The 25054-nt window shown below is 43.5% G+C and overlaps 1 protein-coding gene across 14 annotated transcripts in view; it reads right to left on the bottom strand.

The window, feature by feature from the left end:
• The window catches only part of STAU2 (staufen double-stranded RNA binding protein 2), a 301142-nt gene extending 288455 nt beyond the window's left edge, over positions 1–12687 (bottom strand). For 6 of the 14 annotated variants that reach the window (XM_082674509.1, XM_082674522.1, XM_082674517.1 and 3 more), the window contains exons 1-3: positions 11954–12009; positions 4001–4066; positions 1459–1514 (exon numbers count right to left, since the gene is read on the bottom strand). Coding sequence is in view for 4 of the 14 variants with exons in the window: in XM_082674512.1 (XP_082530638.1) it covers positions 1459–1464 (6 nt within the window). In the remaining 10 variants the exon portion in view is untranslated. Of the gene's footprint in view, positions 1–1458; positions 1515–1959; positions 1990–4000; positions 4067–11953; positions 12066–12605 lie in introns of those variants that run through there. The other 8 variants (XM_082674515.1, XM_082674520.1, XM_082674513.1 and 5 more) reach the window with 6 other exon arrangements.
• Positions 12688–25054: the final 12367 nt, after the last annotated feature.

Genomic DNA, 25054 nt, shown 5'->3' with positions numbered 1-25054 from the left:
TTTAAAATCTGCAGGGGACACGGGTTCGAGCCCTGGACCGGGAAGATACCACATGCCGCGGAGCAGCTAAGCCCGTGCGCCACAACTACTGAGCCTGTGCTCTAGAGCCCACGAGCCACAACTACTGAAGCCTGCGCGCCTAGAGCCTGTGCTCTGCAGCAAGAGAAGCCACAGCAATAAGAAGCCCGTGCAACGCAACAAAGGGTAGCCCCCGCTCGCGGCAACTAGAGAAAGCCCACGCACAGCAATGAAGACCCAACACAGCAAAAATTAAATAAAATAAATACATTTATATAAAAAAAAAGCTTCCCCTTAGCTTCTGTGTTGCTAACGGCGATTACCAAACCTCTTTAAAAGGAACCATTACTTAAACCTCTGTTAATCCCTGGCTGCTGGGCTCTCCCAAGGCTACAGCTGCCTAACATAGACTTCCCAACACCTTAGGACACACTGCCCGGTCAAGTGTGCCTCACCAACTAATCCCAAAACATTTTCCCTATTTCGGTTACTAATTTTTAAATAGTATTTCACAGCACATGGGCCTTCTCAATTTATATTTGCTACAGCTTAATGTTCAAATGAGTTTCCTTTCCCTAGGGGCTTGTAATTAATCATCAGGGAGAAAGGTCAAAATACACCAAACTCTTAATTTAGTGGTATCCTGGAAGCAGGCTACCATTAGTTACTTGTTGAATAATGAATGAAAAAACTACAAACTAATGATTATAAACTCTCAAGGGGATATAATCCAAAGAATTTTTACAAATAAAAGGTAAAGATGACAGTGGACACAATTCACAAAAGACAAAACACAAAAGAACAAATATAAGCAAATCATAGAAATGCAAATTAAAATATCACTTTTTGTCAGACAGATTAATGGAGATTGAAAATTTGTCACGGAAATAAGGAAACAGCCATTCTGATAACTTTTTTTTTTTTTTTTTTTTGCGGTACGCGGGCCTCTCACTGTTGTGGCCTCTCCCGTTGGGGAGCACAGGCTCCGGACGCGCAGGCTCAGCGGCCATGGCTCACGGGCCCAGCCGCTCCACGGCACGTGGGATCTTCCCGGACCAGGGCACGAACCCGTGTCCCCTGCATCGGCAGGCAGACTCTCAACCACTGCACCACCAGGGAAGCCCCTGATAAACTTCTAATAGATAGAATTTTGTATTTTTGGTATTTATGCATCAAATATCTTTAAAATCTGCATACTCCTTTGACTAGTATTTCCATTTCTAATAATTAATTGCAAGAAAATAATGGACAAAGGAACACAGGTATATGTAAAAAAAAAATACTATCTGTGGCACTAACTAGAACACAAAATCTGTCCAACAATAAGGATTTGATTAAATAACTCTTAGTACTTCCAAATTATGGATTAAGTCACTTCAGATATTATGTATTACCTAATCCCACTTTTTTAAAATAACATATATTCACATAGAAACATACCTGCATAGAAAAAAAATCTAGAAGTATACACCCCAAAATGTTAGCAGTGACTGTTTCTGTAAAAGAATAGTGGAATTACTTGTGATTTTTTTTTTCCTTTTTACTTATCTATACCACCTAATTTTTCTACATGAATTGTACATGGATAAGAACACACACTCTTAAAAGGCAAAAGTAAAAATGAGGAGCACAATTTAAAGGCAGATGTGTCATTATGGTAGCCGAACATGGAACATTCCTATGTTCCCTAATAATAATGTCAGGCAGAATTAATATCACAAAGGATACCAAGTAACTTAGTATTCAATAGCCTAGTTTTTAATTAGTTCTAGGAACACATATGGAATAATTTGCTAGTACTATTCAGGCATTTTAACAAAAGACCTCCCCAAATTTATTTATTAATCCTAAAGACAGTGCTGAAAATTATGCAGTAAAAATCTCAACTGCTTCAAGATGAGTGTCAGCTTCAATTGCCTTTTCATGCCTTTTCACATTTACCTTGAGAAACCTCTAATGGGAAAGCAGTCACTGTGAACATAATAAAACAGAAAAATCACTCATACGTCTAAGAATTCAATGTGACTTTTAAGTCTGGATGAAAACAAAGTCTTCTCTATAAGTTCTACTATTCCAAATTAGGTTAGCTTTTCCCCTCAGACTTGAAAAGTTTTAAAAACTTAGTCAAGAGAGGGTCCTGAAGCAAGCCAAGGAACACGTATCTGTTACAAGCAAAGCATGCGTATCTCCAGGCACTGTGGACACTTTCTAGCCAAAGCCCAGGCAGCTGCTGTGGCCACGCAGAGCACTGCCTAGGAGTTGTTTGCAATGCCTGGTTCAACACAACCAGTAGCACAGATGGTCAGTAAATCCTCACTAGGACTAATCTATAAACTATAATCTTCAACGATGTTGCCTGACATAAAATGATCATTTCCATCTGTCTATAGTAGAATAACTGTACCCACATAATTAATGGCAGGTATCTGTACAGTCACTTGGGGGGAACTTCACACCTACAGCACAGTTTGTATGTCACATCTCATAAAGCCCCATCAATGCATCTAATGGGACTTGACAGCAACCATGAAGGCACAGGAAGCACTAAGCACAGTATGATTCCTTTCAGCCCATGTTAGTAACGTCACTGATGAAAGCAGTACTTGTGGCACAAGAAAACTGTCTAGTTCAAGGAGAAAATCAAAGACTGTGCATAAGGGAGAGATTTTACATTAATGGCATTTGTGTAAAGCAGCATCATATAATACCAAAACGGACAACACAATTATGTGGTTACTGCTGACAAGGATGGAGATCTCCTTGCTTTAGTGACAACCCTGGCACCATTCATCCACTCGTTCAGCAAATACATGAAAATCATATACAACAAGAACTATTCTAGGCCCTGGGGATATAGGAGTAAACAAGCAAAGTCACTCCCTTCACGGAGCACAACATCTAACAAGGAAGGCAGACGTTAAATAATATTACATATTTTAATACAATTTTGAATGTCAGGATGTCATTAAATAGAAGGGCAGGGTGCTATGAGGCAAATCCTAGGCCTGGGAGTCAAGTGAACCGAGCACGTGGTGGGTGAGAAGAGGTCAAGCTGGAGCGACCTGGCTCAACCTCAGACCTGAAAGAGTCTAGTGTGACTGAAGCATTTAGATTGCTTCCTGGGCACACGTTAAGTCTGAGATGCATAAAGACATCCAAGTTAAGAGATCAAGTTGGTAACTGCTACCCAAGTCTGGAGCTCAGAAAAGAAGTCTAGACCAGGTATAAACTGAGAAGTCATTTGCTTAGAGATGGTGTGTGATACACAGGAACTGGAGATTTCTTAGGCCAAGTGAGCTGGATGGGGCGGGGGCTGGGAGGGGTCATGTATTACTTCCTCAAATCACAAAAGAATTAACTACTTCTTGCAATCAAATTACTTTCTTCTCTCTTGATTTGCAAATGTGAAATAAATCAAAGTGCTTTCTTATATTATAGTTATGATACAATGCCCTTTTTGTTCAGAAAGGATAAGATTAAATGTATAAAGTTCTTGGGGAAATGTCAAGACCTAAGGAAAATATTTCTACAGTGAGTCTAAGGCATTGTATGCTATAGTTTATTTAGCAGACCACTTTCTTCCAGCCTTTTCCAGTGCCCTAGAAAAGGACTCTTTTTTTAACACACTGATACAACCACTTCGCAAGATGTGTCACTAGAAATGCTTTCAGTCTGCAGAACTGCCACCTACTGAAGCTAGATCACAACTGTAAGCATTCTGAACACATCAACAAGTCCTGGAGATGTGACATCAAAAAGAACAGAAAAACCTTCTGCTCTGCACACTTAAAACTTAACTTTCAGGACTATCGCTATAATCCTTACACAACCTGCCCTGCAGTCTTCCTATGATGAATATATAGCATGTAACTGCTCTATAAAGCAGTGGGCAGGTTATGGTTATAGAAAAGCTGAGTTAAAATGCTCCACGATTTATGGCCCAAGCACCATATAAGTGTGACATGCCTTAACACAAACTCACCTGATTTATTTGAAGCATGTTAAAACAATATTGACCAAACTGCTGTATCCCTCACGGCTCCAAAAACTAGAAAATGAAAATGAAGAAATAAGTTCAACTTAGTTGGTAATCGCAATGATTAGCACTTTAAACACATGCCCGTGACCAAAATAGAGTAGATCTAAATCAGCGTAGAACTTTCTATGATGATAAACATGTTCTATATCTTTGCTGTCCAAACCGGTAGCCACTAGACACATGTGGCTACTGAGCACGTGAAATGTGGCTAGAACAACTGAGAAAGTAAATTTTAAATTTTCTTTAATGTTATTTAAAGTTAAATAGCCACCCTGTGGCTAGTGACCACCATACTGGACAGTGCAGATCTAGGTTGCACAAAGTCCCTTCTGGTTCTAGAGTTCTATGACAATTTCAGCAAAAGTGAAGCTGTTAAAACAATATAAAAGTTTCAGATTAATATTTAATATATACTTCCCCTGCTCCAGTAACGTTTTAAACAGCTTTCTTCCCCTCCTCTATAAGATAAGCCTAAAGAAGATGTAACACATACATATTCTCTTAGGTAGTATGGAAAAGAGCACATAGTAAGATTACCTAGTTGCATTTTTTTTCCTGTTTCTGATTTTATTATCATCATTATAAAAATAGCATGCATATCAAAATTTTACATAAAATTTTCGAAAAGAAAATTACCATCCTGACACATCCCATTGTTACATTTGGATTTGTTTCCTTATGGGTCTAACCTCCTCGCCATGGTTGTATTTCTTTTCATGTAGCAAATGTCTTCTACACTTAATTTAAAAATAGGTATCAAAGAAGGGCAGGGGCCTTCCCTGGTGGCGCACTGGTTGAGAGTCCACCTGCCGATGCAGGGGACGTGGGTTCGTGCCCCAGTCCAGGAAGATACCACATGCCGCGGAGCGGCTGGGCCCGTGAGCCATGGCCACTGAGCCTGTGCGTCCGGACCCTGTGCTCCGCAATGGGAGAGGCCACAACAGTGAGAGGCCCACGTACCGCAAAAAAAAAAAAAAAAAAAAAAAAAAGGGCAGGCAAACCCAAATAAATCAATAAATAATGGGATTTTGTAATGGGAAAAGTTACATTAAAAATTATGTACAGTCCCCCCAAAAAAAAAATCTAAAAAGCAACAACACAATTTTGACATATACCAAAAGAGCTAAATCCAATCACTTGGGTAGAAATTTTTATGCTACAAAATTTTTAATACTGAACTTTCCTTCAGAAGCAAAGGTTCTGGAAATACATATATACACACAGATACCATATGAATATACGTGTGTGTATGTATATATATATATTTGGCTACAATGTTTTCAAAATGACAAACTAGAGTCAATTCAAAATGACTTTCAAATTTTTCAATTATTTCTTTGTTTTAAAAAAATTTTATTTATTTATTTTTGGCTGCATTGGGTCTTCGTTGCTGCACGTGGGCTTTCTCTAGTTGCGGCGAGCGGGGGCTACTCGTTGTGGCATGTGGGCTTCTCATTGCGGTGGCTTCTCTTGTTGCGGAACATGGGCTCTAGGAGCACGGTCTTCAGTAGTTTGGCACGCGGACTCAGTAGTTTGGCTCGCGGGCCGTAGAGAGCGCATGCTCAGTAGTTGCCGCACATGGGCTTAGTTGCTCCGCGGCATGTGGGATCTTCCTGGACCACGGCTCAAACCCGTGTCTCCTGAATTGGGAGGAGGATTCTTAACCACTGCACCATCAGGGAAGCTCCTCAATTATTTCTTACAATAGTGACCTCACCATCTGTACCAGTTTTTGTATCTTCCAAGAGAATCGCATTTGTAGAAATAGCACAAGACCTGAGCACCAGTGAATTTAAGTTTTAGTCCAAGCTCTTCAGATTACCTTTTTTATATATAAATTTATTCATTTATTTAATTTTTGGTTGCATTGGGTCCTCGCTACTGCACATGGGCTCTCTCTAGTTGCTGAGAGTGGGGGCTGCTCTTTGTTATGGTGCGTGGGCCTCTCACTGCGGTGGCTTCGGTTGTTGTGGAGCACGGACTCTAGGTGCGCAGGCTTCAGAAGTTGTGGCACACGGGCTTCAGTAGTTGTGGCTCGTGGGCTCTAGAGTGCAGGCTCAGTAGTTGTGACGTGCACGGGCTTCAGAAGTTGTGGCACGTGGGCTTCAGTAGTTGTGGTGCGCAGGCTCAGTATTTGTGACGTGCACAGGCTTAAGTTGCTCCATGGCAGGTGGGATCTTCCCAGACCAGGACTCGAACCTGTGTCCCCTGCATTAGCAGGCAGATTCTTAACCACTGCGCCACCAGGGAAACCCCTTCAGGAGATTACCTTTTGAGCTTTGGTAAATTGCTTTATGTATCTTTGAGTTCTTTCTCTTGCTTCTATTTTCTTCCCTTTTTTTTTTTTTTTTTTAATCTTTAAAAAGTGAATGTAAGTCCTTTGGTAGGCAAACAACAAATAGAATACAGCAGAAATAATGAGCTACCACTTCCAAGACTGGGTTATAAAAAGACCATCATTTCCCTCCTGGGTGTCACCTGCTCTCGTTCGCTCACCTGTTTGGTCTGTGGGAAGCTGGCTGTCATATTGTGAGCTGCCCTGTGGTCAGACCTACATGACAAAGAACTGAGGGACACCTTGGACCAACAGCCCAACAGAAACTAGGGCTTTCTGTCCAGTACCCCCCAAGGAACTGAATCCTGCCAAGAGTCACATGAATGACTCAGAAGCAGATCTTCCCCCAGTCAAGCTTTCAGATGAGACTACAGCCCCAAAGACAGCTTACCTGCAACCTCCTAAGAGACCCTGAACCACAGGCACCCAGATAAGCTGCACCCAGATTTCTAACCCACAGAAACTGAGATAATAAATATTTGTTTTAAGTTCTTAATTTCTGGGGTAATTTGTAACAATAAATAAGATACTTCCGTTCAACTCAAATTCTATAATTCTATGGTATTAATTAATATATTTAGGTAGACCAAAAAAGTCAATTCCCTGTTCAACATGAGCAAATGAATAACAGGATTTAAAAGGAGTAAATTATGAAACTTAAACATTTACACTCTATTCAAAAGATGACATCATTAAAAAGTGTAGCATTAATCAAATGGTATTAAAATACACTATCTACAACTAAAACTACAAACCTAACCAGTTTTCTTTTTTTTAATTGAAAACAATTCATTTGGACATCAGAACATGAACAAACAACTAAAAGCATCTCAGTGATCTAATGTCCCTTATTTTCCAGAATTTAACATTATTTAGTAAGAATTTACCAAATTTGAGAAATCTCATTTTGTTTTTACTTTATGTAAGCCTCTAAAAATTACAAATCCTTGTCTATAGACCTGTACGTGTTTCTTCAGTATTAGATTTTGGTAATACTAGTGGCTGATCCTGAGAAGTAGGCACAATAAGATATAGGGGTACATTTTTTAAAGTTCTGATCTTCTGGTATACATAAAGCAGTTTTATGAAAAAGCACAAATGAAAGCACGTATTCACTCAAAACTGACCATACAATTTAAAATATTCCGTAAGCCTTTCCTTCACAGTTATAAAAATCTGTATACGTTAAAACATGAAACTAATGTCTGTAACAGTACTCTGTAAGGTAACTGGATAAAAATTCTGAACACATTATTGTCCACAAACAAGTTGTATTAGATCTATATCAATATAAAGATTATAACTATACCGTAGGCAATTTGGAATGCCCACAGTGGCACATCTCTTCAACATTTCATGTCTTATTTAAAGACATGCCAGGTCTACTGTCCGATATTTAAAAGAATTTGATAAAATATCAAGTCATATCAATAAAATGCAGAGCATTTTATACTACCCACGGTTTCATAAAATCCACCTCTTCCTCTTCTGTCAAAAGTTTCCAGCTACCATTCATTCCAATTACAACTGTGTACTTTTAGAAAAACCTATTCACACGTCCCCAAAATGCCCTACAGTGATATCCAGTCAGGCACATTAGAACATGCAGTTCCAGGTTCCAAGCTACTAAATGAAAACAGGCAGAGCAGTTTATGGAGAGAAGGCACTACTCACTGGAGAAGACTTGCCACTCATGAAGAATTAAAGGTCCAACAGGTATCTGAAATGTACTGCTGATATCACTCACTGCTTTTATTATGAATTACAATTTGCTCATCTGATTAATTGAAAGCTGTGCAAAATTAAATCTATAAAATCCTCAACAATTAAATCCTGCTTTATAAAATGGCATTATTAAATTAACATATCTATAAATTTTATATTGGCACCCATCCCACGACTGACAGGCAATCCTCTCTTAAATGTCTTACCTGACAATATGAAAAGCAAAAACATTTACTATCCCCATTCTTACACTCCAAACTACTACAAAACTAAATACCAACTCAAAGCTTCTTACTCTAAAAAATTCATGGGCTCCTTAAAAAGTGTTTTAAAAAAAGCTTTTCATTTTAATTTTTTTTTAAAGTAGGTACCCCCCAAAATTATTTTTATGTAAGAAAATCAAAACTATTTAGTATAAATTTTACTATCTCCTAAGAGCCTATGAAATATTCTAAGTATATAGAAGTCTCACTCCATGAACCATTCCAGTGAAAAACCCCACATAATACCAGCTAAGAAAAAAAGGAAACTAACATTTACCAGACACCAATTTTATATATACCAGGTGCCATATTTTGCCATTTTTATATTAGCTCATTTAATCCTCATCACCTTGGGATGCAGGTGTTATCCCCATTTTTCTACAAGTTGGGTTACTTCCCCAGTCACACTGAGGATTAAAACTCAGTTTTGTCTGGTTCAAAGTCTCCCTCTTTCCATTATATGTTAAACTATAAATAAAAGCTCGACTCATTAAAAATGTTCCTTAACAAAGGGCTTGACCTCTAAAACAACATAATGGCAAGGACTCTATATAGAACTTCAGGGATTTCTTCAAAATCAATCATACACAAATATAAATTATAATTACTATGGATTCTAGACACTCATCTAATATTTTCTTGAGTATCTAGAAGAAGCACAAGTATATCTATACATGATTTGATTATACTAAGCCTGTCTCCCACTATTCAGTCTAATATTAACAAAACCCAATTTTGCAATATCTAGACTTTTCCCCTTTCTTTATTATGATCTGCATACATAAACGATCAGATATCCAGTGCTCAAAGTATACAAAAGAAAAGAAAACAGAGTAATAGAAGTAAAGAGGAGGTTAACTACAAGGAAAAAACCCCAACACACCGGCCAATTGTATCTTCCAGAACCTGATCCTAACACAGGAAAACCACTCAGCCTCAATTCCTATATTATTTATATACTAATAATGGTGATGAACACCTTTGATATTTTTGATATTCTTATTCTTTGTTGAAAATCAGACCAAGCCACTCCTTCCCAGAATTTCATTCCAGGCAAGCCAAGTAAGCTAAAATGTGAAATTTATATGGTTTTCCATGCTTAAGTAAGTAGGAGTAGAGACCATGATGTACATAACTGACCCTCAAATGATCTAGGAAAAAAATATTATGTGTGTGACAGAGAGAAAGCAAATGATAAATTGGTGACTCTGAGTTAAGGTTACATGAGTATTCTTTGTATTATTCTTATTCTTGGTACTCTACTGTAAACTTGAAGTTACTTCCAAATAAAAAACTGAAACTTAAAAATTACATGGCAGGGACTTCCCTGGTGGCGCAGTGGATAAGAATCTGCCTGACAATCCAGGGGACATGGGTTCCATCCCTAGTCTGGGAAGATCCCACATGCCGCGGAGCAACTAAGCCCGTGTGCCACAACTACTGAGCCTGCGCTCTAGAGCCCACGAGCCACAACTATTGAGCCCGCGTGCCACAACTACTGAAGCCCGTGTGCCTAGAGCCCGTGCTCCGCAACAAGAAGCCACCGCAATGAGAAGCCCACGCACCCCAACGAAGAGTAGCCCACGCTCGCCGCAACTACAGAAAGCCAACACGCAGCAACAAAGACCCAACGCAGCCAAAAAATAAATAAAATCTTTAAAAAAAAAAAAAGTGGCAGTATATCTGAAGTTAACAGTACATACTTGGATTATACAGCAACATTTTTACAAACACAAAACACAGGTTCTTAAGGAAAAATTTAGTGATGTGTGAGGAAATCTGCACTATATCCTACCAACTCATGATCACTTAGGAATAAATTTCAACTACACTGCCATGCAATGGAACGTGGCAATGGTGCCTTGAGCTGAAAACATAGCAGGACAAAAAAAAAAAAAAAACAGACATCACATAGTTTGGCGTTTAAGTGTTTCACAAATCTAATACAGGCCTGCTGCAAACGGCAGCAAATCTACAATTCAAGTGGTATGTGTTATCTGTTTTGCAGTAAAACATAGGCAAACTGAAAAATGAAAAACTTGCCATTTTACAAAACAATCGAGATGCAGAATGTCTGGGTTTTGATGGCTTTATTAAAAAAGATTTTTTTTTCCTACTACAGCTCAATTCACAACAGTATGTGTGAATCATGTTAAGAAAGCAAGGACGGAGAAGAAATAGCCACCAGGAACAATGCTGCAATCTTTTCTCCTACAAGGTTACTATTAACTCGCCTGCCCATCACAATTTTGATTTCAAATGTTCATCATGCTCCCTTAAATCACAAGGATGCATCAGAAGAGAAGTAATGCTCAGAAGAAGTTCAAATTTCAAAATTGTGAAATCAAACATTAAAAATAAAGGTTTTCAGCTAACAGTGAAACACCTTTAAAAGATCGTCTCTATCCTTTCTGGAGGAACCACCCAATTTAAAATCCTTCAGTACATTTCCCTAAGTGAACGGTCCTTCTCTACCCAAGTAGTTCTAAACCTTCTGGGGAAGGGGCGGCGGGACGTCACGCCAAGGAAAGACCCTTTCCGAAGAAAATTCTCCGCAAGTGCAAAATTCTGCACATATTTCCAGGGACTTCCAGAACCCAAGGCCATTATCCCTGCCCGCCCCCCCCCCCGAAGAATCCCAGCTCAGCGTCTCCTCAGTTGCCTCCGCGGAACACCCGCCTCGACACAATCCCCACAGTCCCCGGCCCGCCCCGCGAGGGGCTGGAGGCTCTGCCCTCGCACAGCGGATTCTGTAACTGATCTTTGTCTCTTCGCCCAACTGCCTTCACCTCGGCAAGGTCATTAACTGCCAACCACCCCTTTAAGCCGAGCCCTCACCGTGGTAGTTCGTAAGAGCCACGGCCGAACTTGCCTGTCATAGGATATATTTTGCCCCCTCTGCCCCACCTACCTTCCCCATTTCGGTGCGTTACGTATTTATCACTTGCCCATTATACAGAAATAGCCACCACCACCAGCCCCCGGCGCGCCCCCGCCCCGCCGTTCCCCCTGCGCCCCCAGGCCCATGGCCCGCAGACCCTCCAGGGATGGGCCTCCCGCCATCTCCCCTCCTCTGACCCCTCCCCTCCCCAGTCCTGCCCTCCCCCACACAGGGACCCTCCCCCTCCCTCTCCGGCACCGTCGCTCCACCCACGGTCCCCTCTTCCGGCCGTTCCCACCGCGGCCCCAACGACCCCACCTCCCAGGTCCCTGCCGCCCCCCCCCAGCCCTCCACCCCTCCACCCTCCGTCTGTGCCGGCATCCTCGCCTTCCTCCCGGCTCCTCCCCTCTGGACACCTGTGTCGTCCCACCCCCTCCACACACGCCCCCCCCCCAATTCATTCGTCTCCTCCCCGGCTCCCCAGCCCCCGCCATCCTCCTCCCCTCCCCCTCCCGCCCGGAGAGAGCCCGAGGAGGGAGGGAAGGCGCGGGGGAGGGGAGGCCGCGAAGGGGCCGCTCTTCTCCGGGTTCGCCGCGCGCCGCGGACCCGCAGGGCTCCCCAGCGCCCTCTGTCTCCCCCACCAGCGGGGCGGAAGTCGGGGCCTTCCGGACGCCCCCCACAAGGGTATTTACCTTCTCGCCGGGGACACTTTGCAGACGACTCCAACATTGGCAAACACTACAGAGAACTGACCCCGCTCGGCCGCCGCCGCCGCCGCTGCCGGCTTCCACCCCTCGGGCTCCCCGCCCCCCGCCTCCTCCCCCCGCCTCCGCCCGCCTCCCCTGCGCTCCCGCCGCGCCCTCCCGGGCCCGCGCCGCGCGCCCCCGCCGACGCAGCCGCTCTCGCTCCCCAGCCTGCCCGGCGCGCGCGTCCCCGGCCCCCGCAGACCCGCGCCGCGTGCCGGCGCCGGCCCTCCCTCCCTTCTTCCTTTCGCAGGTCCGCGGCCGAGCGCGGCCATTGTTCGCGGCGCCGCTCCCGCCCCCTGGCGGCCGCCCGGCCGCCGCAGCGGCGGCCGCTACAGGCGCTGCGGTGCTGGCGCCGGCAGGCCGGGCCGCGGAGCGAGGGGCCATCCCCCGGGGCCTTGGGAAGGAGGGCGAGGGAACGCCCAAGGACTGCGCCCCGTCCGCAGTCTCCGGGTCTCCGGCCCGGCTCCCCGCCCCCTCGGCTGCAAAGGGTGGGCCTGGGGCAGCCTCTTCCACACCTGCACTCGGCAAATGCCTCCCCCGCCCAATTGAACCTCTGCTCTTTCCAGGTGGTGTCCGCACCCCGATTCCCCTCCCGTACCTTCCCCAGGCTTTCTCGCTGCCCCCCTTTGCTCTGCTGGGGGCGCGCGACCATCCCGCGTCTGCTCCGGCCGCCACTGTGCGAAGCACGGTTTAGCGGATCCTGCACCTTTCCAGCCTGGGAGGAGGAGGGGGAAGGGGGGGAAAGGGGAGGGGGTTAGCGCCACTGTCTCGCCCGGAAAACACTAGTGGTCAGTAATCACCTGCACTCCAAGATCCGCAGCGTGGCCAGACAGCCTCCTCAGCCAAAAAAATCATAAAAAAGAAACCCTTCGAACCAAAAAGGAGGATCATCTTAGAACAGTGCCCTAGATTCTAGATTGTTGAGGCAGGAGTGCCAGAAAACTCGAATTACTTCTTGAGTCGTCCTGGTTTTGATGTGGGTTACTGATGTCTGGATAACTTTAACCCAGTTAAGCCCAGTGAAATTCAACACTCCATTTAGTAAATGGCATCATAAATAATGTGGCAATAAAGTAAGTGTAGAAATAGAATTATTACTGTGTTTTCACAAATTTATCCATTTGCATTATTATTCCCAGGGTTGCTTCCCAGTATCAGTTCTCCGCCTGAGAAATGTCTACCAGGCCTGTGATTTCAGTCATCACGTAAAACCGATAGTTCTCCTGAACAGCTGGGAAGACAGTATAGCACAGTGGTTGAAAGCAAGGGCGTTCGAATTAGATAACCAGGCCAGGTTATCCACTTACTAAGTAGGAGACCATGGACATGTTACTTACCCAATGAGTCAGTTTATTCTTTTGTTCAACAGGAGATAACATGTGATAACATGTATTTAAATGTGATAGTATGTATAAAGCCCTTTAAGTAGGACCTGGCATGCGCTAAATCTCCCATGGAAAGAGATCAGCTACCTGCTACATTTTCCTCCTGGAACTCTTTCCTATGCTCCTTCCCTCTTTTCACATCTGCCAATTCCCTCAAACTTAACGTGGTGCATCCTCCCTAAATCTGCATCAGTCCTTGATTAATGACTTCTAGCTCAAGCCTAGCATTCAAATACTTGTTGAATGAAAGAGTACATGCCCTTCACACCAGCGGTATCAAAGGACAAGCCTCCCACATCTGTGCCTTTCCTGGGCTACTCGCTCTCCCTGCATTCCATCCTCCTTTCACCCAATGAGCAAGTCGTCCTTCAGATCATTCCGAAATCACCTCCTTGAAAGCATTCTCTACCTCCTCTGAGCAGGTCAGTGCTGTTGTTCTCTCTCTTCTGACATAGTAGGTACATTAGAGTGTTTTTGAGCCTGATTCCACATGCCAAACAGTACATTCTTTAAGGCCAGGCTCTGTAGCTCATTCATCTTTGTAGTCCCAGCATCCAAGAGCTAGGGGGTGGAAGTAAATGCTTTTGGAATAAATAGATGAGTTTATGCTTTTAGAAATGACTCTGAAGTGTTCAGAAATGTCATTCCCTCTTATTCAGGTCATTAAAGTTAATTGAAAACTTTATCTCCACTGTAACTTTTCTTATAACGGATTTTAAGTCTCTGGTTATCCACTTGCTAACTAGGAGACCATGGGCGTGTTACATTTAAACCCCAAATAGAATGAATTTTTATTTTTTGTTATTTTTTTTCCAGCTGACTTGCCTGGGCACCCCCAGCCCTGGAGCCACAGCGTCCCGGCCCACCCACCAACCCTTAGAATGAATTTTTATTTTTTTAATTTTTGAATTTTATTTATTTATTTTGGCTGCATTGGGTCTTCATTGCTGCATGCGGGCTTTTCTCTAGTTGTGGCGAGCAGGGGCTACTCTTCGTTGCGGTGCGCGGGCATGGGCTTCAGTAGTTGCAGCACATGGGCCCTAGAGTGCTCGGGCTTCAGTAGTTGTGGCTCTCGGGCTCTAGAGAGCAGGCTCAGTAGTTGTAGCACACGGGATTAGTTGCTCCGCGGCATGTAGGGTCTTCCTGGACCAGGGATCGAACCCGTGTCCCCTGCATTGGCAGGTGGATTCTTAACCACCGCACCACCAGGGAAGTCCCTAGGATGAATTTTTAGAAGCCATAATTATCAGAGAGAAAATTGTTTTGGAGCTTGAATCAGCACTTTCAATTGCTCAAGGTGTGTAGATAGCATCAGGACATGAAATCACCTGAGTGGCATGGGAATCCACATGTCAATCTACGATCTTGGGATTTAACTTTAAAATGAGATGTTTGTGTAGGAGTTGAAAAAAATAGATATTTAAAGAGGTGTGGTCCTATTAGAAGCTGATTAAAACAAAGCAACAGATTTATCCATGTGTCTTTACCAGGAACCATTGAAGTCAAATATTCAACCATCAGAAAAGGATAATGCTTTCAAATTCATCAGGGTCAGGTTTGAGCAATTTGAATAGGACAGATTCTAGAACCACAAAACATGATTTCTCTTCCAGCTATGTCCTCTCTTTTCTTATAACAACCCCTTCCTGACATCTATTTTCCTGTAAAATTCATCTCATCCCCCAGCACCCACTGTATGTTATTCTCTTTTACATATATCTAAACATATTTTTATCACTACACATTATTTGTTTCTTCCAGTATACCTCAGCTCCTTGAAGACAAGAACAAAGATTTCCCCCATCTTTTCCTCTCCAGCATCTAGCACAGTGCCTGTGGTGATCAACAAATGCTGGCTGAATGAATGGATTAGTGAATTTGACAAACATTTACTGAGTACCTACTATATACCAAGTACTAGTCACAGCCCAGGGATATATAGCAATGAAAATAATCGGCAAAGTCTTCGTCCCCATGAAACGTACAGAGAAATGAGTGAATAGACAAATGTGTGATAAAAAACACTTCCCAGTCCTTTACCTATATTAGAATACCATTCTGGAAATTTCCAGTGTATCTGCCTGCTCACTAATATATCAGTTGCCTGGGACTCAATTTTTTTTTCATAATAATGAGGTCAAAATAGTTACTAGAGTATCAGCTACCTAAACACTGTACTAAAAAGCAGTAGAAGTAAATTACATTGCAAATATAATCATTAAGAGTAAGGAAACAAAATTTTATTTAATAAAGTGTACAGAGGTTCTTTTAAGTCTTATCAAACATATTGCTCAATAAATATTTTGAATAATCCATTAAGTATTGATTTTTTAACCAATTTAGATACAACAGCTGGTTCTCTAATGCCATCTTTACCAAATTTATCATTGCAATGTTAGAAGTTGGAGGCAAAAGAGGAATCAACTCCTCCTATCCCCCAAAAAAGAAATGGTTATGCAATTCCTGATGAGTATAAGTTTCTTGAAAATGGTGAACATTTTTTGCTATGTAATAGAGGATAAGATGATGTGGGCAAAATTTTGATATGTGGCACAGAATCTGGGTTAGATGATTTGGTGAAATATAAGGACTGGGCATGTGATGGAACATTTAAATATAGTGCAGATATGTGCTATCAGTTATATACCTTACATGTATTAATAACAAATGGCAGCGTCCCTCATCTGTTCGTTTTACTTCCAGGGAAAGCTGAAGAGACTTACAGCAGATTTTAATGAATCTATGTCCCACATTAGATCCTGAATCCTCAATGACCGAATTTGAGAAAGCAAGTATCATCGCTTTCTCTACCATATACCTGAATACAACTATAACTGGCCGTTCATTTCGTATGGCAAAAAACATTTACCACAAAATCATTGATATTGGAGAAAAGTTGCACTATGAAACAGGTGCCGAATTTAACACAAAAATTAAATGCACTAAGTGTTCGCATTTCTTCCAGTCAGTGATGTTATCGATGGCTTTATTGAGCTGACAGGGGACAATGATTTGCCCCAAGAGTTGACTTTTTATTTTGAAACACACTACATTGGAGAAGAAAGAGGCCGAGGGCCCCAAAGGTGCAGAGTTGAACCCACATTTCTCTCAGAACTTTGGAACATCTGTCAACGGACATGTGACAACACACCAAGAACACACAACAGTGTAGAAGACTTTCACAACACAAATATGCACTGACAACATGCATCCTATGACTTCCCTGGTGGCGCAGTGGTTAAGAATCCGCTTGTCAGAGCAGGGGACCCGGGTTCAAGCCCTGGTCTGGGAAGATCCCACATGCCACAGAGCAACTAAGCCCGCACGTGCTGCAAACACTGAAGTCCATGCGCCTAGAGCCCGTGCTCTGCAGCAGGAGAAGCCACCACAGATGAGAAGCCCGCACGCAGCAATGAAGACCCAACGCAGCCTAAATAAATAAATAAATATTAAAAGAAATCTAATGTAATCTTGGCATGCATTAATAAAAGTTGATTTAAAAAAAAAACAAATATGCATCCTAGTATTTGGAAACTGATACCTCTCAATAAAGGAAGAAATATTAGCAAAAAGGAAGATGCAATGCTGAACAAGGAGACAAATCAAGAAGAAAAAAATAGTATAAGATACTCTGAACAAAACACTTGGAAGGCAAGTGCTTAGGTACAACCTAGAAAATAAAATCAGTTATTTGTGAAGTATTGCCATGCATCTACACACGTTTTAAATACAACTATTTTGTATTTTGCAATAAAGTCTTTTAAATTTTGTTATTCATTTCTCATGTTTTATGTTTATGTCCTCTTTGATGTCCCATTTTATTTTTCATGATTTTATGTTTTATGGCAAATTTGCCTTATGGCCAACTAGTTGTGCCGTAAAAATGTTTGCAACAAAGATGCTTACAGTGACAATAACAGACCCAGAGAAATCCATACATCTGGTATTAGAAATGTTGGTATGAATAGTAAAGAAAAACAGTTTTCTCATTAAGTTGGTGTCCAGAGAACCAGAAAATTGGTTGATAGTGTGGGGAAAATTTCAGAGAGAGAATTTATAATTTGGCTTTATTACACCATTGTTACCCTAAATTTCTGATACTTTTCTTTGTGCCCTGTTTATAATTATTTAAATTTCCTTGCAATGGAATAACTGTGTAACATCTCTGAACACAGGGGGTGGGGGGGTGGCAGGTGTTGCTTCTTAAATAAGTTCAATGCTTTCTTCCAACACTTATTTTGTGTCTGTTTTGAAAGACCTCCTTTAGCAATCACCTTGTCGTCTGTCTTTCCTTATTGTCACCCCCATCCCCTTTTCAAAAGACTTCATTATTCTTTCTCCCTTCCCATTTATAAAGGAAGACAAAAACTGAACATTCCAGCTATTTATACCTTCTCATTCTTTCATCTCTTTGGTAACTGTTGATGACATTCTGAATTAGTAGTATGTGGTAGTTATAATAAACCATCCCCACAGAATTCCCTGGCAGTCTAGTGGTTCGGACTTGGTGCTTTCACTGCCCTGTCCTGGGTTCAATCCCTGGTCGGGGGAACTAAGAATCCCACAAGCAGTGCAGCGTGTAAATAAGTGAATCAATAAACATCCCCCACATTAGTGGTTTAAAACAACAGTGGTTTATTTAGTTCAGGCACTTTGGGCAAGGCTCAATGACTTGTCCTTACTCCCTGCAGTATCCGCTAGGGCAGCTCACAGGCTGGGAGCCCGAATCACGTAAGGACGCACTCACTCACACCTGTGGTTGATGCTGGCCATCTACTGGGACCTCGTCTGGGGCTGTCAGCCAGAACACCTACCTGTGGCCTGTGGAGCTTCTTGGCTTCCTCAAAGCATGGTGGCTGGGTTCCAAACAACAGGAAGTCAAGGACACTATTAAGGCCTGGGCCCAGAAGCAGGCGCAGATGTGCTGCAAATTCTGCCATATTCTGTTGGTCAGAGAGTCACAGGGCCCACATTCAAGGCAAGACCTGACTCCGACCCTCCATGGCAGGCATGTCAAAGAACTTTAGGGTCACATTTAAAACTCCGCACATTCACTGAAATACATTACCTTGTCTTTTCACTCTATTGCTCTTGCGTTAAAATAAAGGTGACATTGAAAATTTCCTTCCGTGGACACCTGGGTCTGCGTGAATCAAAACAGCTTCTTCACCCATCAAACGCCTCCCTCAACTACTGAAGACAGCTGCACACCTGAATGATGGAGATCACAGAAACCAGGTTCCAGAGGACTTCACACACTTTTCTAGTCCACTCTCCTCCCTAGGTCAAGGGGGAGGCTTCGAGCAACTTAGGCAGTCAACAGCTGCAGCAGCAGAAGAGAGGAAGGGGTAGGTTGGACGCTGGAGGAGAGGCCCAGGCAGTAACGTGTGATTGTACATTTAGTCACCCTGTGTTTCTATGCAGTTGGCAGTGCGCCATGCTGCCAGGGAGGGACCAGCAGAAGGCAGCCAGACAAGGTCAGGCCGACTGGCAACGTCAGGAGAGCACATCACCCAGGGCACAGGCTGTTCCTTCCTCTCCCAGCCCCACCCCTGTATCACCGGCAGACGCAAGTCATTTGTTCATTTACTAATTCAATGTACATGTCTGTGACTGGGGCTACCCCAAAATATGGAAGCTTGGCATATTGAATATTTTAAGCTGAAGGAACTTGAGAGAGAAACAGCATGTACAAGACTTTCTGACCTTCCCCTGGAACAGGTCATATGTGAGATGTGTCCTCCCTCTATACCCAGAGGGAAGGAGTATCCTTATCTCACAAAGATGAAAGGACGCAGAGAGGAATCCGCATGAACAGGCCTTGCTAAGTTTCAGCCAGTTTATTCCACTGACCTCATAACCTCTGTCCCATCACATCTTTCCCCGACTTTCCACTCTTCATCAAAACGAGCTTAAAAGCACGCAAGTTTAATTGCTTCTTTGGGTCCTCATTTCCTTATGAAGACTTCTGTGTCACATAAAATTTGCATCAAATAAACTTGCTTTTCTCTTGTTAATCTGTCTTTTATTAGAGGGGTCCCAGTTGAGAACTTAGAAGGGTAGAGGGAAAAGATTTATTTCCTCCCCTCCACCTGCCAGTGGCAGTGACATCTGTTGGGGTGTTAAGATCGTCTGGTGCCACTCTGGACCCCTGCTGCTGTGTAGGGCCAGAGGATTTGTCTGCCTCATCAGCCCAAGTTCCAGCATGTTTCCCTTTGATGCTGAAAACTTGGCCTCTGTGCACCAGTGCCAAATCGAATCTCAGAGACAGGGTTTTGGGTGAGGTAGAAAAGAATAGCTTTATTGCTTTGCCAGGCAAAGGGGGGCATAGCGGGCTCGTGCCCTCAAAAATTGTGTGTTCCAACCCAGGGGGATATGGTGAGGAGTTTTATAACAATGGTTCAAGGGTGGGGTTGCTGATAAGGATCGGGGTGTGTGCAGGGCCTGTGCTCCTTTAATCTGGCCTCAGGTGGTCTCCTGATGCGTTTCTGTGGTTCTCAAGTTTATCAAACTGGGATCTTCTCTGGAATGAAGAATGCTTCATCAAGTAGTTAACATCTTCCATTTGTTGGGGGTTTTAGGAATGTAGAAGAGCTTAAAGATATTGTCATGTGTATCCCTTGAGGACCAGGACAAGGACCCTGCCCCAAGGCTGCACTATTGTTTCTTTTGAGTGTTCCTCCCTTGTCTCCACATCTCCTCCCTTCCGTGTTTAGCAACTGTTTGAACCTTTGAAACTCAGGAAAGGTCATGGAGGCTAAAGCCTATCCCCTACAAACAAGAAACGGGAGACAGAGAAAGGCTTCCATGCCCAGGATCCCCACAGGGTTCTGCTGGGTTTAACCTCCATCCTGCCACCTGCCTTCCAATACACACACACACACACACATACCCCATTTCTTAAGACCTGATACACGACTTCTATCCAGTACCTTCTAGCCTCTAAGCCCAGGGATGCACCTGCCCTGCATCCTCATCTCTCCAGATGTCTTCCCTTAGGGCAGTCCCAGCTGTCCGTGGATAATAAATCACTGTGACCTCAAAGCCTGGCTGCTCCAACCTCCTCACCCCAACTTTGACCACCAAACTTTACTGAGTTTGAATGGCGTTTTCCATTCCTCCTCAGAGCCATTCCAACCTTTTGGGACCCTATGCTCCTAGCTCCCTAATTTGCCTGCAATTGCACTGAGGAGTGTGCCCTTGACCTTCCAAGAGTCACACTGGCAGGACCACCACTAGACTAAACACTGTGGAAGGTAAAGGAGACACAACTTCTTTACATAAACCCACTTAAACATTCCAATCATCAGGGACTTCCCTGGTTGTCCAGTAGTTAACACTCCATGCTGCTCCCAATGCAACGGGCGCAGGTTCGATCCCTGGTCAGGGAAATAGATCCCTCACACCGCAACTAAAAATCCTGCTTGCCGCAACTCAAAAAACAAAATCCCACATGCCACAACTAACACCCGGCACAGTCAAATAAATAAAGAAATATTAAAAAAAAAAAAAAAACAGGGACTTTGCTGGTGACGCAGTGGTTAAGAATCCACCTGCCAATGCAGGGGACACGGGTTCGAGCCCTGTTCCGGGAAGATGCCACGGAGCAACTAAGCCCGTGTCCCACAGCTGCTGAGCCTGCACTCTGGAGCCCATGAGCCACAACTACTGAGCTCGTATGCCACAACTACTGAAGCCCACGTGCCTAGAGCCCGTGCTCTGCAACAAGAGAAGCCACTGCGATGAGAAGCCCGCGCACCGTAACAATGAGTAGCCTCCGCTCGCCACAACTAGAGAAAGTCCGTACGCAGCAACCAAGACCCAACACAGCCGAAAAAACAGCAAATCACATTTCTTCATTCTCTCCATCTGAGTGGCCCAAACGGCAGGGTTTCACCAATATGGCTGGGGCTCAGTGCATGGGGCTCCCACATCAAGGACTTGGAAACTTCTCTTCTGCATCCTCTGACCATATTTTACCACTCTTGTGTGTATGGCTTTGGGTTCCCAGCAAAGGGAGTTGAACCAAGGGACCTTGACCCTTTTGTCAATCTTTGTCTTAACTAACCTGACTATTGCCCCAAGGGGCTGCAGGTCAGGTTTCTCATTGTAAACTTTGCTTTCCAGTTTTTAAAATGTCTCCAAACTGGGTAAATAAAGCTGACTTGTTTGGGAGTCCCATTGGCCTGCCCAACCTTTGACAGTGCAGTGGTAAGATCTTTGTTTTAACCCCATCAATATCAGTTTTATGCGACCCATTTTTATATAACCATCTAAATCTTTCCACCCTACTGGGATGAGTTCCATGACTCTTTCGTCTCTTTGTTTCACCCCATCAATATTTCCTTCATTCACCTTATTTCTTAATAACAATTTTAAAGTTTTCATCTTCCTAACACCAGTCCCTTGACTCTTCCCTCTGCTTCTCCCCATTCTCTTGTTAATTAACCTAACGTTTTTATAGGCATCTGTAAGACCCGTGAGGAGAAGCTAAGGTAGCAAATTCCAGACTGTTGCTCGATTATGCAACACTAAGGTTACATGAGGTGCCAAGGCAAAAGGGGCCCCCTTAACCACAACATTCACCGTGACTCAGGTGATGGGCGTAGTCAGCAGGTGAGTATACTAGAATGAAGCCAGTCCCACGTGGTCTGCAGATGAAGCATATCGGCTGCTTCATCTGGAGTGTTCCACTGGTGTTTTCAGAGGGAGTTAGGCCGTCTCCCTTCTCAGGGTAAACAGATATTGTAGTGGCTATTATCCCGTTCACAAGGCTGGCTGTTCCCTCAGAAACAACCTGCTTTGTGTCTAGGTCAAGTATAATTATCTGTCCTTGTTCTGTTGATTAAAACAATGCACACCCTAAAAGTTGAGAATTACGTTTGATTTGACGGACTTGCTGTGGACTTGGCCTGGAAGATAGCCTCTCAGATGACTCTGAGGGACTGCCCTGAAGAGGTGAGGCAGGAGCCAGGATATAGAGGAGTTTTTGCAAGAAACCAGGTAGTAGGAACATCAAAAGATTACTGTTAATTAAAGAAAAACAGGGACTTCCCTGGTGGTCCAGTGGTTCAGGAAGATGCAAGAGTCTGAGTTCATTTAAATTATTCCTTGAATACGGACCTTATCAAGGAAAAAAATGTTGCCTGCCATTTCGGTAAACAAAGGATGTTGCAGCCGTCAAGCCATCACATGACAGCTGCCTGATGGTGAGCCCTGAGGGAACTCAGGATGGAAATAGGATGCCTGCCATCCAACACTGCAGCCACCACCAACCCCCCCATAGTGTACCCTGAGGTGACTCAGGATGAGAAAACACAGGATACTGGCCCCAGAGAGCTGAGGTGCACATCAAAGGAACGATTTCAGTGAGGCCGGACTCTTGCATCTTCCCATAGAAAAGTGCTAAACTCCTTAACTTGAGATATCTGGTTTTCTTTCATTAACAGTAATCTTTTGATGTTCTGACTACCTGGTCTTTCTTGCAAAAACTCCTGTATATCCTGGCTCCCCCCTTACCTCTTCAGAACAGTCTCCCAGAGCTATCTGAGATACTGTGTCCTGGGCTTAAGTCCTCAGTTTTGTCTGCCAAATAAAACACAATTCTCAGCTTTTAGGTTGTGCTTTTTTTTTTTCAGTCGACAGGCTTAACTATCTAGGGACAGTATCCTGCTTTTGTCATCCTGAATCCCGTGGGAGGGCGGGGCGGATGGCTGCAGCGGCTGAGGACTTGCTTGATGGCCAGAATATCCTTTGTTTACCATGGCAGGTGACCTTCTTCGTCCACCGTTCAATAGTGAGCTCTGGGTCCTGGCTGAACCCAAACAGGCTCTCCCCTCTGCCTCCTTCAAAACCAGACATTCCCCCTAAATTACTCTCACACTCCATTCTAGTAAAGGTTCTTCAAGAAGCTGTGGATACCGATCTACAAAATGAGATTTTGTCACACTGTACTACTCCCTGCTTGCAGTAGCTTCTTGGCTGTACCCTCCCCAACATGGAGGTGGGAGTATGAGGCTGAAAGTTCTAAACCTTTAGCCACGACTTGGTTTTTCTGGTGACCGACCTACCTCCTGTAGTTATCTAGGGGCCCCAGCTACTAGTCATCTCATTAACAGACAAAAAAACCAAAAAAAAGACACACACTTCACTCAGGAGATTCCAAGGGACTTAGAAGCTCTTGTGTCAGGAAAGACTAAATAGTATAATAAAAGACGATCCTACACCCCTATCATTCAGGAAATAACAAGGATTTTAGGAGCTCTGTGTCAGAAACTCGGGGCCAAGACCAAATATATATTTCTTATTATGTTACAAGTTCCTTTATGAGAATGTTTTAAATGTACCCCTCTGGGTGGACACAGTTCCATAAGCACAAGTGTTACTAAGGAGACATCACCTTTGTGCCAAGAAAAGAGTGAGCAGAAGAGGCACTGGATCTCCACACCTACTGAGCCCTCAGCTAGGGCTTTGTGAATGGGCAGTCTGAAACGTAACCACTCTGTCTCTAGGCTGCGGGCTCAGTCAATTGCCTGAAGCCAGCTGGTTGCTTACTTAACACCCTTAGGTCAGAAATGATCTAAGCCTTCCAATCCCACTCCCAAGTTGGTGCCATTTTTCCACTCTTATCCAGTGAGTAAGCGTCTGTGTCTCCCCCTTATAGAACAAAAGGAATTAAAACACTCATCACTGGATCCTATCAGGTCAGTTTTTCCAGCACTTCTTTTAGCAGCAGGCTCAATGGGTACTGTCAGAATTATCCTTGGATCCCCTAAATTCAGAATACAAAGCCAGAACCAGTCGAAAACAGGATTAACAATAACGAGTATGGAATCTTTTGACCAAATTCCAGACCATAAATAGGACTGATCCAGAAAGCATGTACTGTAATTCCATGGAATCATTTCAACAGACATTAATAGATGTTATGTGAGGAATGGATTCTTTGATTAAATGTCTAAGAAGCTGTGAGTTCAACAAAGTTAAGGAAGCTTCTTTAGTGAAGACTTTCTCTGAGGCTTTCTTCTGTCAATATAGATGAAGTCTCCAAGAAGGGATAGGTTATGCTCTGTTTCCCAAACTTATTTGACTCTAAGACCTTTTTGGCAGGGAGCACATCCATGGAGCACATTTTGGGAAACATTTAGGCACGGTTGAAATTCACACAGAGGGACTCTGCCTGTAGGTGGAGCTAAAGGCTCCAGTTCCCAGCTAGGAACTGGAAGATTATAGGTAAAATAAGAAAGGCTAGTGGGAAGCAGCCGCATAGCACAGGGAGATCAGCACGGTGATTTGTGACCACCTAGAAGGGTGGGAGGGAGGGAGACGCAAGAGGGAAGAGATATGGGAACATATGTATATGTATAACTGATTCACTTTGCTATAAAGCAGAAACTAACACACCATTGTAAACCAATGATACTCCAATAAAGATGTTTAAAAAAAATCTCAAAAAAAAACAAAAACCAAAAAAAAAAAGAAAGGCCATTACATTGCTAATTCCTGCCCACCCCATCTTTAATCATCAATGGATCATTTTTTAAAATAAACTTTATTTTTTAGAGCAGTTTTAGATTCACAGCAAAACTGAGCAGGAGGTACAGAGGTTTCCCATGTACCCCTGCCCCCCACACGCACAGCCTTGCCACTGTCCACACCCCCC

The sequence above is a fragment of the Grampus griseus genome (genome assembly GCF_964374135.1).
Source record: "Grampus griseus genome assembly, chromosome: 17".
Classification (NCBI taxonomy): Eukaryota; Metazoa; Chordata; class Mammalia; order Artiodactyla; family Delphinidae; genus Grampus; species Grampus griseus.
The sequence above is the reverse complement of the archived record's forward strand: the minus strand, read 5'-3'. Positions and strand labels throughout refer to the sequence as shown.